At 38.9% G+C, this 14991-nt stretch overlaps 1 protein-coding gene across 7 annotated transcripts in view; it reads left to right on the forward strand.

The window, feature by feature from the left end:
- The window catches only part of LOC108246382 (VPS10 domain-containing receptor SorCS1), a 157380-nt gene that overhangs the window by 99607 nt on the left and 42782 nt on the right, over nt 1-14991 (forward strand). For all 7 annotated transcript variants that reach the window (XR_005233000.1, XR_003040055.2, XM_037974890.1 and 4 more), the window contains exons 4-6: nt 3113-3271; nt 10709-10782; nt 12894-12958. Coding sequence is in view for 5 of the 7 variants with exons in the window: in XM_037974890.1 (XP_037830818.1) it covers nt 3113-3271; nt 10709-10782; nt 12894-12958 (298 nt within the window). In the remaining 2 variants the exon portion in view is untranslated. The remainder of the gene's footprint in view (nt 1-3112; nt 3272-10708; nt 10783-12893; nt 12959-14991) is intronic.

A 14991-nucleotide genomic window follows, 5' to 3' on the forward strand; every position in this document is an offset into this window, starting at 1 on the left:
TTTAGACCAACATCTGCTCCATCCAGGACTGTTAAACAGACAGAATGGGACAGCCTCAGGTCCAGATGTTTACAGACTGATGGAGATGCTGCACAGAGGAGAACATGGAGCTGTCATCAAATTCAAAAACACCCAATTTTCCCTAAAAGTTGTAGAATTTCCTCGTTTCAGCATTTAATATGTTCACTGTTCCACTGTGGATAGATATGAGTTTAAGATTTGCAAATCATTGCCTTCTGTTTATTTACATTTTACACAATGTCCCAACTTTTTTTAGACCTGGGGTTGGAGTTCTGCAGCCTCTTCCATTATTTCTTTATGTTTTCAAAGGCTAAAGAAGGTTATTTGTACAAGAGAACAAATCAAAAACTAAGCCGTGTATCATTGCTGTAGTAATTTCCAAACTGTGTTTACACATCTCAGCATGGAGGATTGATTTGTATGTTCTGATTTATGCAAATGGAGCACACATTTCTGTGAGAATGCCAGCATATTTAGTGTCCTGTAATCTCCTATTTACCCGAAACACAACAGCTAATTAAAGAGACGTCTTCCACAGAGCTGCAGCTCAGACGGAGAAAAAGCCTCCCTGGGATTTGTTGCTTGGATATTTGATTGGACTGTTCGACATGAGCCTCACGTATGTGGCATTAGAACTGGCTCCTGTGATGGATGAACTGGTGCTGGTGGGTCTGCCCACCATGGCTGCTGCTGCAGACAAATGACTCGGCAGTGGCACGCAGAGAGGAATATCGACGGCGAGAGCAGTGTGAATCTCATTCTGCCTGCTTTCTGATGGCATTACAGGCGCACAGAGAGGGTCATACTAAGAACCATCTCTGAACTAAATGTGAATCCCAGCATGCCAGGCGGGGACTTTACTTTTACACAACTGGTATCGAACTGTTAGCGACCGAAGCCTCACTGGACCTCCAGCTCTAATAATGTTCTGTAATTGACTAAATCACAGCTAAACTTTCACAGAGAACTGCAAATGCAGAAAAAACTTTCCATACAGTTTGATAAGTGTCCTACAACTCGTCTACAGTTCAGAATCTGAAATTTCTTAAAATTAATTTGAATTTTAATTAACAGACAAGAAGAAAGATTTTATCTGTTAATTCTTCCCTGAATAACTTCATCACTGACCACCATCAGAAAGTGGAATTACCTGTGTGTGTGTGTGTGTGTGTGTGTGTGTGTACACGTGTTTGTGTGTCAAGTTGTTTTTAGATCTTTGCTAATAACTATTATTGCCTGTCTGTTAGCAAAGTTCTCACAGATTTTAATTAAACTCTCAAAGTCATCAACGGATGTCCATATACAACCTTTTAGAGTCAATTTGATTCAAAATGGCCGCTTTGTGTCTTATTAACCACAACAGTGGAGACATTTTAAATCATTGTTTTCTACATTTGTTTTGTTTTATTTTGATTTTGTCAGCATTAAACTGAAATGATTAATTGTCGACTGTTTTAAAAAAAGTCGTCCTGTTATTTGGTATGTTTTCTTTTTTTTTAACTATGCATATTGTTGCAGTTTCAGATCTATGGATGTGAAGTGCCCTATAAATGAAATCCATTATCATTATTATTGTTGTTAATGTGGACGTTGTCAACTCCTCGAGGTGTGGAGTGGATACTTTACCATTTGTTTGAAATGTGTGGAAAGAATTTGAATGTCATAAAAGGAGAAATAACTAAGTTTTCCATTTAGCCTAGGAAAAATAAGCCTTGTTTGGTTGAGAAACAAAAAAACAAACATTTGTCTTGTGTAAAATTGACAGGAAGAAAAAAAAGTGATGTTTCACAAACTGTTTTGGTGAAAACTGCTCTGAAGAATAGTTAGCTTGACTCCTTTTATATGTTAACTCTGATTGTCCAAATTCAGACTGCAGGTAAGATACTGACTACTCATAACAAAAACTAAACTTTTCCTTAAAGAGGCTGAGAAGAATGTGTTGGATGGACACAATCAACAGCTGTAAACAACTTCTACCTGATCAAACAACCAAATGTTCTCTCCTCAGACTCATTGCTCTGAACAGGAACAAACTGAAGACAGTGAAGATGAGTCCATCAGCAGCTCCATATCTTCTCTTCAGCCCTGATGGTGAAGCAGGACAGCAGCAGAAGTCAGACCCCCCCTCCACAAATCCTCAGTACATCGAGTGAGACCACGAATAAAAGATGCTGACCTTGCAGTTTGTCTGTTATGAGCTGATGGTGGAACATTTACAGTACTGGACTGAAAGTCTGTGTGTGTGGGCTTTAACGAGGATTACATCGGGGGGAGGAGCAGAATATATTGGTTAGAGACTTTAATCTCGCAGTATCACTGAGACACTCTGCACAGCACCCCAACAACCCACAGGGTGTCTGCAAACCTCCTTCTGCTCTGCACTCCTAATGATGGGATAACATGTCTGTTTGTGCTCCAACAATTCAAGAGTATCTGCATCTGACGACATCTGGAGATGTGTGTGTGTCAGTTTGGATCATCGGCAAAGGATCTCATGAACCAGTGGGCAGATTTGAATGAAACCCTGAGAAAATAATTGTTGAACATCTGAGTAACTTTTGGAGTCAACCCAATTTAAGATAGTGCCACAGCTTATCAACATTAACAACACAAAAATGTCTGTAATACAGTCAGTCTTACATATATTGTGGTAGTAGCTGAGCATGATTCCCAACATATTCAAGCACTAACAGATCAAGAAAGATACATTATTTAACTTTAAGGTTTGACTGAAATGACTACAAACATTATTTCTCATCATATGATGTTGTGATCTGCATTTTTTCAAGGAATGTTAGGCCTTTATTTACACCGACGTTTTCCTTTTTCACAACAGAAAATAACTCATAATAACAGTTGGTATCTCCGTCAAAGAGGTCTGTTCCAAGGATTACTTAAACAGACTTTGATGAAACTTTCAGGAAATGTTGGGTTTGGACTCTGTTTTGGCCTTGGTGGAGGTTTCTTCTCTCTGGCTGCTTTTAGTTACTATTTCAGGAAACTGTATTCTCTATTAAAGCTTCTTTATTTTGTCCGTCAAGTCATTTTTCTCTTTGTTTGTGTCTGACTTGATGTGATTGTGTTTTCACAGATCATGCTGCTGACTGATCCGGAGGTAGAGAGCAGCCTTCTGATCAGCTCTGACGAAGGAGCCACGTACCAGAAGTACAGACTGAATTTCTACATCCTCAGCCTGCTTTTCCACCCCGAACAAGAGGACTGGATCCTCGCGTACAGCCACAACCAGAAGGTGAGGCAGCGGCCACGGCTGCAGCTGTATCAAATCCGTCTGAGCGTTAAATCCCACGAGCAGAACCAGTGTGGGATCCCAGTGGGTCTGAGCCTCAGGGATAACAGCGCACACAAGAGTTTCTGCAGTTCACCGGGTTCACACGAATTATAACATGCAGAAAGAAGTCCAGAGTTTCCAAAAAGGAAGAAAAAAAGTTGAGTTTTAAGGTCAAAATTAACTAAACTAAAAAAAATTACAGAATGCTGAAGGCTAAATGAGCTAATCTGAAATTTGAGTGGGCTAAAAGTAGCAAAATGCTAGCTAATAGCAGCAAAAGGTTAAAAGCTAAAATTTGTAAAAGCCTTTCTAATGTTAGCATAAGCTAAAAGTATCAAATGTCTGGCTAAAAGCAAAATGCTAGCTAGAAGCTAAAAGCTAAAAGTAGCATGAGACAAAAAACAGAGAGAGCAGCTGAAGCAGGTTTAAAACAGAAACAAGTTTCTGAAGGAACTGAAGAGATTTCATGAATTTCTATGTGGAAAATATTTGTAAATAAAGTTCAATATTTTAAAAAGTATAAAAGTTACAAAAACCAAAAGTCACAACACATGTCAGCTGAATGTTTGGCTAAAACAGCACAATGTCTGTAAAAGTAGTTTGATTGGAGAGAAAAAAAAAAAAAAATATATATATATATATATATATATATATATATATATAAATAAAAGTAAAAAACAAGAAAAGTGTGGATGCTGACTCAGCATTCAGAGAATATCAATGATGCTGCTTTGGCTTTAAAACATGGCAGTAAATTATAAGATGAACAGAGACTGCGGCAAGTTGTTCATCAAAGCTGTAAATCAGATAAAAATAATTTAATTTACTAATTGTTCCACAAAAACACACATCAACAACGCTGCAGGAACACGAGTTATTGCTGGATTTTATCTCAGAGTTCCTGCAGACGGATGCACCAAAAACTTATTTTAGTATGAAAAACAATATTTTAAAAACAGTAAAATAAAATTAAAAAAATACAAAAAACAAAGAAAACAACCAAAGATGTGAAAACTGGATTGTTTTGTTTGTCTTGCAGTTAGCAATTACATTTCTAGGTGGATTGTACGACACAGTTGGACTAATTATTAATTGTGACTTTTGAGGATAATTACAGTAATATTAATACAGAGCTTGAAAACAAAGTGGCTGATTACGTACACACATTCTACTGTCAAGGCTTTTAATTTCAAAACATTTTCCTTCACAGAAGCTTAATGTTTTGATCAATGCTTGGAAATCTAATTAAAGCTGAATGTAAAAAATGTAAAAAGAAGATTCATTACTTTATGTGTTCGTGACCAAGAAATGAGTCAGGACAGAGATTTATGTGGTCAAATATTATAAGAGTTTACTTTATATTAGGACTTCAGCTTTCTTTATTTTTTCTATTAAAAATAAAAGTTCTAAGATTTTTTCTTTTTTACTTCAGCCTTGCATCCTAAAATATTTCCCAAATCATTTTTTTTTCTAAGCTCAGTTTATTTGAGAGTTTAAAGTTGGAATGACTTCTCTACAGTTTTAAAGGTGCTCCTGCAGTCAGAAATACTTTGAGTAAAATTAAATCAGAAAAAAACAAAAAGATCAGTTATAAAGCTGAATAATGAGTCAGCGCCCGCAGTGAAGGTCGACGATGAGTCCAAGCTTTTAAACTCCTAAAGAGTAAAACATGCAGCAAAGAAAAGGCAGAATAAAATCTTCACCAGGTTTCTGTTTGGCTGCCAACTTTGGGTGAAGAAACTTTTTGCACCAGTTTATCTAAATTCAGGTCTGATTCTTCTGTTGGTTTTGGTTTAACTCTGAATTATGAAGTCTTTGGCCCAATCCTCGCCCTCCAGCCTACGCCCGTCTATGAAGCGTGTTGTCAGTCGAAGCACACAGAAGGGTTCATGTGTGCAGGTTACAGGCAGACGTTGGAGAACTGGGACAGTACGGGTTACGTCATCAACTTGTGCCTCTGTTTTGGTATTTTAAAAAGGTGCCAGTACAATTTAAAAAGTACAGTTTAGGTATTTTTGCAGGAGATATTTGGCTGTTCTGATGTTTTGTTCTGACTTGTTGATTGTATTCACACCTGTACAGCAGAGTGAAACAAGAATTATTTCAATACTTTACATTTAAAAACTGCTTTTTTTGTAACAGACGCAGCTTTCTCTGTCACCACCGCCATATTTCTGCTGTTTAATTCAAAACTCTTTCATTGTCAATAAAGATAATAAAAAAAAAAATCAAAACGTCACATGCAGCGATGAATTGTGGGTAAACACTTCGCCGAAGGCTGGATGTAGTACACAAAGGGGGCGGGGCTAAAGAGCACTCTGGAGAATTGGGACGCACTCAAACCCTTCAGCGTGAACGCACATTTGAAGGACACGAGGGTGCAAGTGCAAGTATTGGGACCAGCCTCTGTGTACCATCCAGCAGATGTCAGTCCTCCTTCCTGTCGGTGCCCGGTTCACCATCATCTCACCTCGAACCTCTCTCCTCCTCCTCCTTGTTAGACCTGAACTCAAGCTGAACTTGGTTTCCTCTCTCAGTTGAGCTTTTTATCCCGTCTCCTTTCTGACGACTTGTCCTGATTTCCTGCCTGTTTATTGACCACACTGTCTCTGCAGATCACTGGGAAACTCTTTCTGTAGTCTTGGTCTAAATTTAGACTCTTCCTACTTTCTCACACCACACTATCTGGCTTGAAGCAATAAATAACTGCTCTTATTTCCAGGTCAGATTGAAAAACACTTTTTGGCTAAAAGAGTAGCTATAGCAGCACCAGAAAAATCAATGTTTCTGTTGTCTCTAAAGGAAATGCTGAAGGGAAAGAAAAACAAGATGCAGCACGTTTTTCTAGGTTTGATCAAGATCTCCTCGTCTCTTTAGGTAATGATAGAGACGTAAATTCAGTTTGAAGGTTTTGGGCTGGTTTGCAAGGTTGATAACAGATAAAGCCTCCGTTTGTATGTGTAATGCAGCAGAAAGTAGTTAATTTATTATTTAAACTTCCTCCACACAATATAGGATCCAGTTTACGAGTTCAACTCAAAGCTTGCAGTTTAGGATCAATTGATTGTATTTTGTAGAATTAAGATTTTCAACTAATTTCTGAGGATGAAGCTTGCTGACATTCTTGCTGTGTGAACGGACTGAGACATTGAGACATCACAGAGCCTTTTTTAAACATCACTCTTAACTGGAAAGCTAAAAAGCACTTTGAGAAAAAAAAAACTACAGTTCTCACAAAAAAGGGCAGCTAAGAGTATTTGTTCATCTCGTTTCTGTACTCAGCTGTGGTTTTCAGTTCAAAAACTTCTGTCCAAGATCTGATATTTTACATCAGCCGCCCCCCACACACACACACACACACCTCACTCACTTGTCTACTCGCTCACATGAATTGTCTACACCTCAAAAGTGCTTCTCTTTCAATTTCCCAGCCTCCTTTTGGCAGAGCTGCTGCATTTGTTGATTGAGAGACCTTTCGGAGGCAGTAAAGGCTGCATCGACCCCCCCCCCCCACCTCCACACTGTTGCTTCCTTGGCTACATACTAACTTGCTTTTGGAGGGTAATTAGTCAAAGTGATGTCCTCCTGCCCCCCTCCCCCTCTTCTTTCTTTCACTTGCATCTGCTCAGCCCAGCTTGGCATGGATGTCATGAAAACCATCAGTGTTGTCTTTTCTTTTTCAAACACAGGAACACAAACTGGACACATTCTTCACATTAGTTTGTACATTTCCAAAGTTTAGCAAACTTGGAAAGGAAATGTGTTTTATGTTTTATCCTCATTGCAGCAGGAAATCTGGAAAACCAGCAACCTTTTAGCTGTGAGGCACCAGGTCTAACCAAAAAATAAATCCTTCAGGGTCAAGATGTCCATTTAACAAAGTTCTAGCACCTCCTGACACACTGATAAAAAAACAAAAACTTTCTTGTTTTTCTCAAAAACTCCCCATCCATCCTCACCAGCTTCTATCAGGGTTTTATTGACTGCATCCTAACAAGCTGAGTCATGTTTCTGTGTGACATCTAACTGACAGAATGACTTTGTTGTGTGGTGAGAATCGCTGAGTCACTGAATCTTGCTCTCATCTTTGAGCATCAGTTTAAAGAAAACCTGCTGTTCTGTAAAATTCCCATGTGCTGTTTGTCTCCCGCTCTGTGGAGGAAAATGTCGCTCCAGAAAGAACTAATCTGTTAGTGAGGACCCAGACGTGCAGTTTACTGAAACCTAAATCTGCAGGCTGAACCTGTCAGGTGAGGAGAAGGAGGAAATAACTAATTTATTAAAATAAAAGATAACCAAAACCAAACATAACAAAACCCCCCCAAAAAAAACCAAACACGAGAAGCAAGATGAGAAAACCAGACAGTGCATGAAGTGACACTGAACCAGCTGAGGAGGAAATGACCGGGTTTAAAACAGAGGGTCATTAGGGGAAGTGGGCACAGGTGAGTGATTACAACGAGGATCAGGTGAAGATGGGCGGGGCAGACAAACAAGAGACTGACTGAGGAGAAGTGAACGATGACAGGAAACAAAGACACAAATAAACCCAAACTTAAACATGAAAACCCCCCAAATCCTGACAGAACCAGAACAAAAAAAATCAGATGACAAATATTATCTGAAAACATTCTGACAGAAATAAACAAGTTAAATGAAACATTAATAAGGTAAAACTAAACAAGAACTGAAGCTGATTAAAGTCTGAGTGGACAGGAAATAACTGGAAATAATTGGAAATAATGAACACAAACACTTGTTTTCAGTTTTATGCACCCAGTGACAGAATTCACATGTTGTGTAAAAGAAACAAACAAACATGACAAAATCTGTCAGTTTAATTTTTTTATTTAAGTAAAAGTTGTTCAAATATCCTCCAAAGAAAATCAAGTGGAACTCAAACCTGAACGGACAAATAAAACTTTGTAACTGGTACATTTTATTTATTTTTATTGTGAAGGATTCACAGCCAGTAAAAATGTTTGACACAGTTTGACCCAGAATATTTATTTTTAAACTTAGACAGAAGTTTCATTGAAAAACACTTTTAGACTCAGAAAAATAAGCATTCACAGACGCTGCAATTAACAGAAGCTAAGTTATTATTTGTCTTAGAATAAATGGTAAATAGTCACTTTTCTAACCAAGCAGAAGCCAATCTGGCCTCATTGATCTGTTCACACACGTTCATACATTCATGGATTCATACAGCTCTTTACTGCATCTCTGCACAGAAGAAATCATTTTATAGACGTGGACTCACTGCTGTTGGTTGAATGCAGGACTCTTTTCTGAACAAAGTAAATAAATTCAATAAAATAAACAAACAAAAAAACAACAACAACAACAACAAAGAGAAACTAATTTAAGCAGAGTAGAATCGTTGGGAATCCACTAAAATGTAATTGTTTACACACAATGCATGGTTGCTCATGCTCAAAATGGAAAAAAGTCCAGCTTTGACTTTGGAAAAAGTTCCTCATTAAATTCCATCTGTAAGCTTCAGAGTAAACAGGTTTGACTTTGGGTTTCATGAGAGAGTTCTGGTGTGTTTAGGAATAAAAACACTTTTATATCAGTCTGTCTATTTTATCGATTTATAGACCCAGCCACAAAAAAACATAAGAATAAGCAGCTAAAGGTGTTTCAGGTAAAATATATCAGTTCAGATATATTGTTGATGCAAACTCACAGGGAGGTTTGTTTTCTGAAATAATTCCATCATGAAATGAATAAAATATGAAAATCTCTGTGAATTCCTTTGAGATTTATTATATTATGATATTTATTTATTTCAGAATATACATTTTTATTAAAAATATTGTCTTAACAAGCTGTACAAGTCACATTAAAACAAAACAAAACAGAAAAACATTCACTTGTTAGCTGATACTTTTTGTTGCTGCTTGAATTGAGTTTTAATGAAATGGTTGGATGTTGACCTACAGTTCTCACTCCATTTCACCAGCTAACCAACCTTAGCCGACACAAAAATGGTTATAAATCAGTCATTTTTTCAGATATTTGGCTAAAATTGGTGTGGTAGTAGCTGAGCATACTGAGGGTCTGTTTACACCAAGCTGGTTTATAAATGTTGGAGTTCAGCCGTTCGTTTACACGACAACAGCAGTCGGATTCCCTAACACTGAAACCTTTTAAAATGGTGGGGATTTTCAGACCTTCCTGTTTGCGTTTCAAAGGAAGCAGCAACGGATGAAATCGCACGTGACTGCTGCAGCAAGTAGCTGTTCTGCTCATGCACGAGGACATCAACTACAGTAATAATGGCAGATAACAGAGAGCTGTTGATGTTTTCACCCTGTTCAACATGTAGCAGCAGCCCAACCTCACTGTGAGGCCAAACTAAAGTCTGGTGATGTAACGGCTTCCATGAGAGAATGATATCTGTGCACGTGCATGGGTAAGTGCCAACTAGTGGCCGGGCATAGGAACTACAGCGAGTTCAAAGAGCACAGCATTAAATCTTTAATGTTTCCAGGAGATTGGTCACGTGTAAACAAGATGTTTGTTTAAACTTTGGCAATACTTCTTTCATTTTTATTGTTTTGATTTGGACTTTTGTTGATTTTTACAACATGTATTCTTTGTAGGGGTTTTATTGTACAGCATTTGGATGAAAGTGGTTGTTTTAGGCTTCAAGTCGTCACCACGCAGGGGTTGCTTCCAACCGGAGCGTCTCAGAGGGAGCGGGCTGACAGGTCGGGTCTTTCAATCATCCCTGAGCCATGCCGTGCCAGCTGCATGGAACAGCCTCATCTGTATGATGCCCAGATATCCTTCAAATTTCTCCACACCGTGGCTGAAACGCTTCGTCAATGCACAGCGACTCGTTCCTTCACATCAACTATTTAATAAACGAGAAGCACTCAGAACCAAGGCCATAAGATCCTAATCACCACTAAAATTTATTGAAAGCACCAATATTGAAATTGAATCAAAATCTGTTCATTAGTTTTTAAGTAATCTTGCTAAAAGACAAACCAATCAACATTACCAAAAACATTATCTCCTTGAAGGAGGTAATATCCTCTCATTTCTACCAAGCAGAGTTCGTTTTAAATCTCTTTTAAAACATATTTGTTCTCACTGAAATTAAACCCAGTGTGAGTTGATTTAGTCTTTTTGTGTTATTTTCTGAACTTATTCCTAACTTGTTTTATTATTGTATTGATTTTTGTCGTTGTCTTTTATGTGACTGTTATTGTGCAACCCTACCTGTTGTATTTAAATACGTTTTATAAATACATTTTCTTGACTAATCGTGTTAATAAACAGATGCATGAAGTTTTAGCAGTTAGTTATAAATAAAACTATCAAGCTTGTCGAATCCCTTTTGGTTTCTTGTTTTCCCTCACAGTTTTTTCCTCTGTGTTGCAGCTTTACAGCTCGGTGGAGTTCGGCAGAAGATGGCAGCTGGTGCATGAAAGAGTGGCTCCTAATCGTTTCTACTGGTGAGTGCAGGTATCAGCTCGTTTAGCCTGCTAACTCCATCAGCTGTCAGAAAGAGTCTTTCACATGAAAGCTAAATCCTAACTGGCTAGTTGTGTAAAAATAACAGGATATGAAAATAAAAATCAGAGGGAGGGAACAATAATGAACTCAGAATTCAGAAAACATAATACCCACTAATCAAATAAACCTGAATCTGACTGGCTGCAGATATGTTTGCTCGCTGATTAAATTTGAATATTAAGTGTTGTCATGTGTTATGTTTACAGCTCATAAGTTTAGATATTTGTCACAATAAATAATGGTAAATTGCACAGACTGGAATTCCAGTTTCATTATAAAATATATTAACTGCGTGGAATAAATTACCATTAATTAGGAGTCAGAATGGTCTGTGCCAAATTAAAACAAAACATTCGTGGTTCTGAGGAGAATAGAAATTAGCTGAGCATGTTCATCATAATAACATGATCATATGTTAACATTTCTTTAATAAAACATATTTTAAGTGCCTAAAACATTACACTAATTAAACTAAAATCATCCTATGATGAGGAAGGATAGAGCTGTAGCCATTTTGGACAAGCTGCAAATGATTTTATGCACAATCTCATGCAAGATCTGTTCACGTTCCAAGTATGTGTTGTTACCTATTCTTAGCTTCTATCACACTGAATTAGGTTTACAGAAGTGCCTTAATGAGATATTTTGCTAACACAACAGACACAAGAGCACACACACTGATCATTGTCTGTGTGTTTGTTTGTTTGTTTGTTTGTTTGGGCTTTATCACATTATATTTGTTTCCTACTTAGACTTTTCTTTCCTGCATCTGTGGGACACACTGCTTCTTTTTGTCGTGTCAAACTTAGTGGTTTTCGGCATGTCTTCATTCAGTAACTAACACATGACAAAAAGGCTTCACCTCAACAAACTGCAGAAGAACTGCTGGTTAGTAACAAGCTGGTTCTGCCGGGAGTGATAGGAGCCCAAGGCCTGAGGCTGCAAAAGCTGTCAGGCTTCTATTTTAGGTTGTGTGCTGCGCAGTAGGTGTTGTGGTAGCCCTGCTAATGAAGCTGCACGGAGGGCTCATGTCTGCTGCGCATGTGGCCGCGGAACATGTGTAAGCTCATTTGTGATTCGCTGAACCTGAGAGGAACTGTGTGACACGGTGCAGCAAAAACCAGCGCAAACCGCCATGGGATCCAACCATAATCAGTCTGAGAGCTTAGCATGTGCATGCATTTGCATATGACATTAAAAATCTTCTAAAACATCTGGAGCTGCATGTGTTTGATATTTTTTACAAGACGACAGCTCCATCTCATGACTAAGTTCTTTTTTCTTTTTTCGGATGTTCTGACCTTAGTTCTCCTTCGAAACCAAATAGTTGCAGAAACTGGAGTAATAACTGCAGAGCAGCATCCCTGTAGGTTTTCAACAAAGGTTAAAGTATACAAATTTAAACAAATCATTTTATTTCTTTCCCCTGCACCACATTGTTCCTAGGTCTCAAATGAATTATTTAAATAAAATGAAATTTAGGTTTTGAGAAGAAGGCCATCTTGTTCAAAGCTATAATTTATCAAAAAAGTCCACCGATGAGGACTTTTGGTCTTTGATTGTCTCTGTCTGCATTTTATTTTTTTCCCACAGACTTGACTGTAAATCTTCTCCCATTTGGGCATATTCTTTGTTTCAAGACTCCTCTTCTCCACATCCACCTTCCCTTTTTAACTTCATGTTTAGCTGCTCCTGCTTCTCTCCTCTGATCCTCAAAGTCTCTTTAATTCTTTTTAATGCCATAATGATTGCATGCTCCTCATCTGCAGGCAGCCATGCTGTGGCAAGAAAGGGGCTCTGAACATTTAGATCCCATATTCAACCTGAGGATAAGCGTTAAACTGTCCTCCACAAGTTCCGGTGATTCCTGCAGCTTGTTCCTGCTGATATTTACCACAACAGTTGTAATTGAATCTCCCTGTTGTTAAGAATTTGTCTGACTTTACAGCATGCAATCTCTCAGGTCAGACAGCAGCTCTGGCAGGTGGCATCTGCCCGAAGGCAAAAGACCAATAGTGATGTTTCTGATACACATTTGTCTGCCTTTCAGGTCGAAAATGGGTTTGGACAAAGAGCCGGGCCTAATTCACCTGGAAACCAGCATCTCTGAAGGACGTGAGTAATTGAATTCTGTGTTCAGTGCTCTATTTTTCTGCTGTCTTTGTACTGTATTGTGAGAATTGCAGGATTCTGGGGGGTTGTGTGAACTATTCTGCTGTGGGATAATGCAAAGGGACGGCGGAAATGCCCGAGTCTGGGGGCACACAATGACAATGGAGGGAAAAGTAATGCATATATTAGAATGCTTTTAAAGCCAGTGTGTTAGCTCAGAAGTGCATTTGTAAGTTTATTTCATTCATCCACCTGAATGACAATGAACACTGAGACGATACAGATTGTCTTTCCTCTTGGCTGAAAATTACTCCAGGGGACAGTTTGCCCATAGACGATCTTCAACCAAGCCTTTTCTGACTTGGTCCGGCCTTCATGGGGTCTATGGCCCATGCAGTGACATCATCAGTAATAGTTATTTCGTCATCATGGAAAGTAGAAGATTCCAGTGTGTTGCATACAGCTATGTACTTATAGTTAGTACACACAATTCCAGCCACTCATATAGATACTATTCTTGAGCAAAGGTTTGGGTGAGATAGTTGCACTGCACTGGAGATTGAGTTTTGAAGTTTGGCCTCAGGCTGTGAGTCATCAGCTAATATCATACCTTCATGTGCAGCCTCCTGTCAAATCCCATCAAGCCCTCAGAGGAGATCACTGAGATGTTGCTTTGTAGGGAGAGGCCGGAGATCATGAAGGAGGCATTAAGGCATGTTCGATGGATAGCCAGGCCCAGACTAGTGTCTGATTTGGCTGGCGACCCACATTGGAAGATCATCCCTTTGCTGATGAGGGGCAGAGAGACCTTGTATCCAGGTGATAGGACAGCATGTCCTGCAGATTAGTCCCAAGGAAGACCATCATATGTAGAAGACTGACAGATGACAAAAACCTTGTTACTACTGTTAGTTCTTCCAGATATTAAAGTTTTATCATCTTTTCTGCATTCTGCCAATCCCATGGCTGACTCAGAGCCAATCCCAAGATCTAAATAAGCGATTCAATCAGCAGTACAGTCTCACTGGGCTGTGACTGTTGGAGATTAGTTGGCAAATGGCATCCCCTAGGTAGTCTCCCACATGCTCAAATGAGCATCACAGTTTCCTCATGTGAGTCACATACACTTGGAGTTTTGTCACTTGAGTTTTAAACATTTTCAAAAAAAAATGAGTTTGACTTATTTTCTCTTAAAATTTTCACAGTCATCTCAATCCCATCTCAGTTTTTTATAATTCTAGGGTGCTAGAGATGCATCTTGACACCTTCAAGGGACAGAAAACATCTGAGGCTACAAATAAACATTGTGCAGCTTGCTGATCAAGCTGTCAGGAACCGTGGAGACGATGGCGAACCCAGACTCATACTGAAAGTAAAAACTAATTTAATAAATAACGAAAATAAGCAAAACAAAAGCTGACGTGGCAGCAACTAAAACTTAACAAAAATCCAAATACATAACAAAGCAAGGCAACAAGGAAACACGGGGAGCAAAGGCAAACAACAAGCAATGATCCAACGACTAGTGGGAGAAATGACCAGGTATTTGAGTGCTGAGGGTAATCAGGTAAGTGGAGACAGGTGACATGATTAATATTGCTCACAGGTGGAGATGGGAGTGACAGGTAACCAGATGACTAAGCTGAGGGAATGAAAATGAAAACAAACAGACACATGAGACAAGAGCATAAGGAAACACGAACCAAACTACAAGATAACAGAAAATAATAAACACCAACTGAAACATAAAGCAACTAACTGAAAACCAAAAACCCAAATCCTGACAGTAACCCCCCCTCAAGGGACATCCCAAAACCAAAAGAGAGCCTAGCACGGGAGGGTGGTAAAAAAACAAAACAAAGGATGGCGGGCACAAACAAGCAAACAAATAAATCAAAACCGACCTGGCAAAAGGCCAGGGGAGCAAAATAAAACCAAAAGCCAGAGGACAACCAGGGAACCATCAAAACTTTCAGGGATGATGTCCTCGGCAGAGCAAGAGTTCTGGGGGACGGCCCGGGCGCCGTCCTCGGCGG

This window comes from Kryptolebias marmoratus, linkage group LG3 (genome assembly GCF_001649575.2).
Source record: "Kryptolebias marmoratus isolate JLee-2015 linkage group LG3, ASM164957v2, whole genome shotgun sequence".
Lineage (NCBI taxonomy): Eukaryota > Metazoa > Chordata > Actinopteri > Cyprinodontiformes > Rivulidae > Kryptolebias > Kryptolebias marmoratus.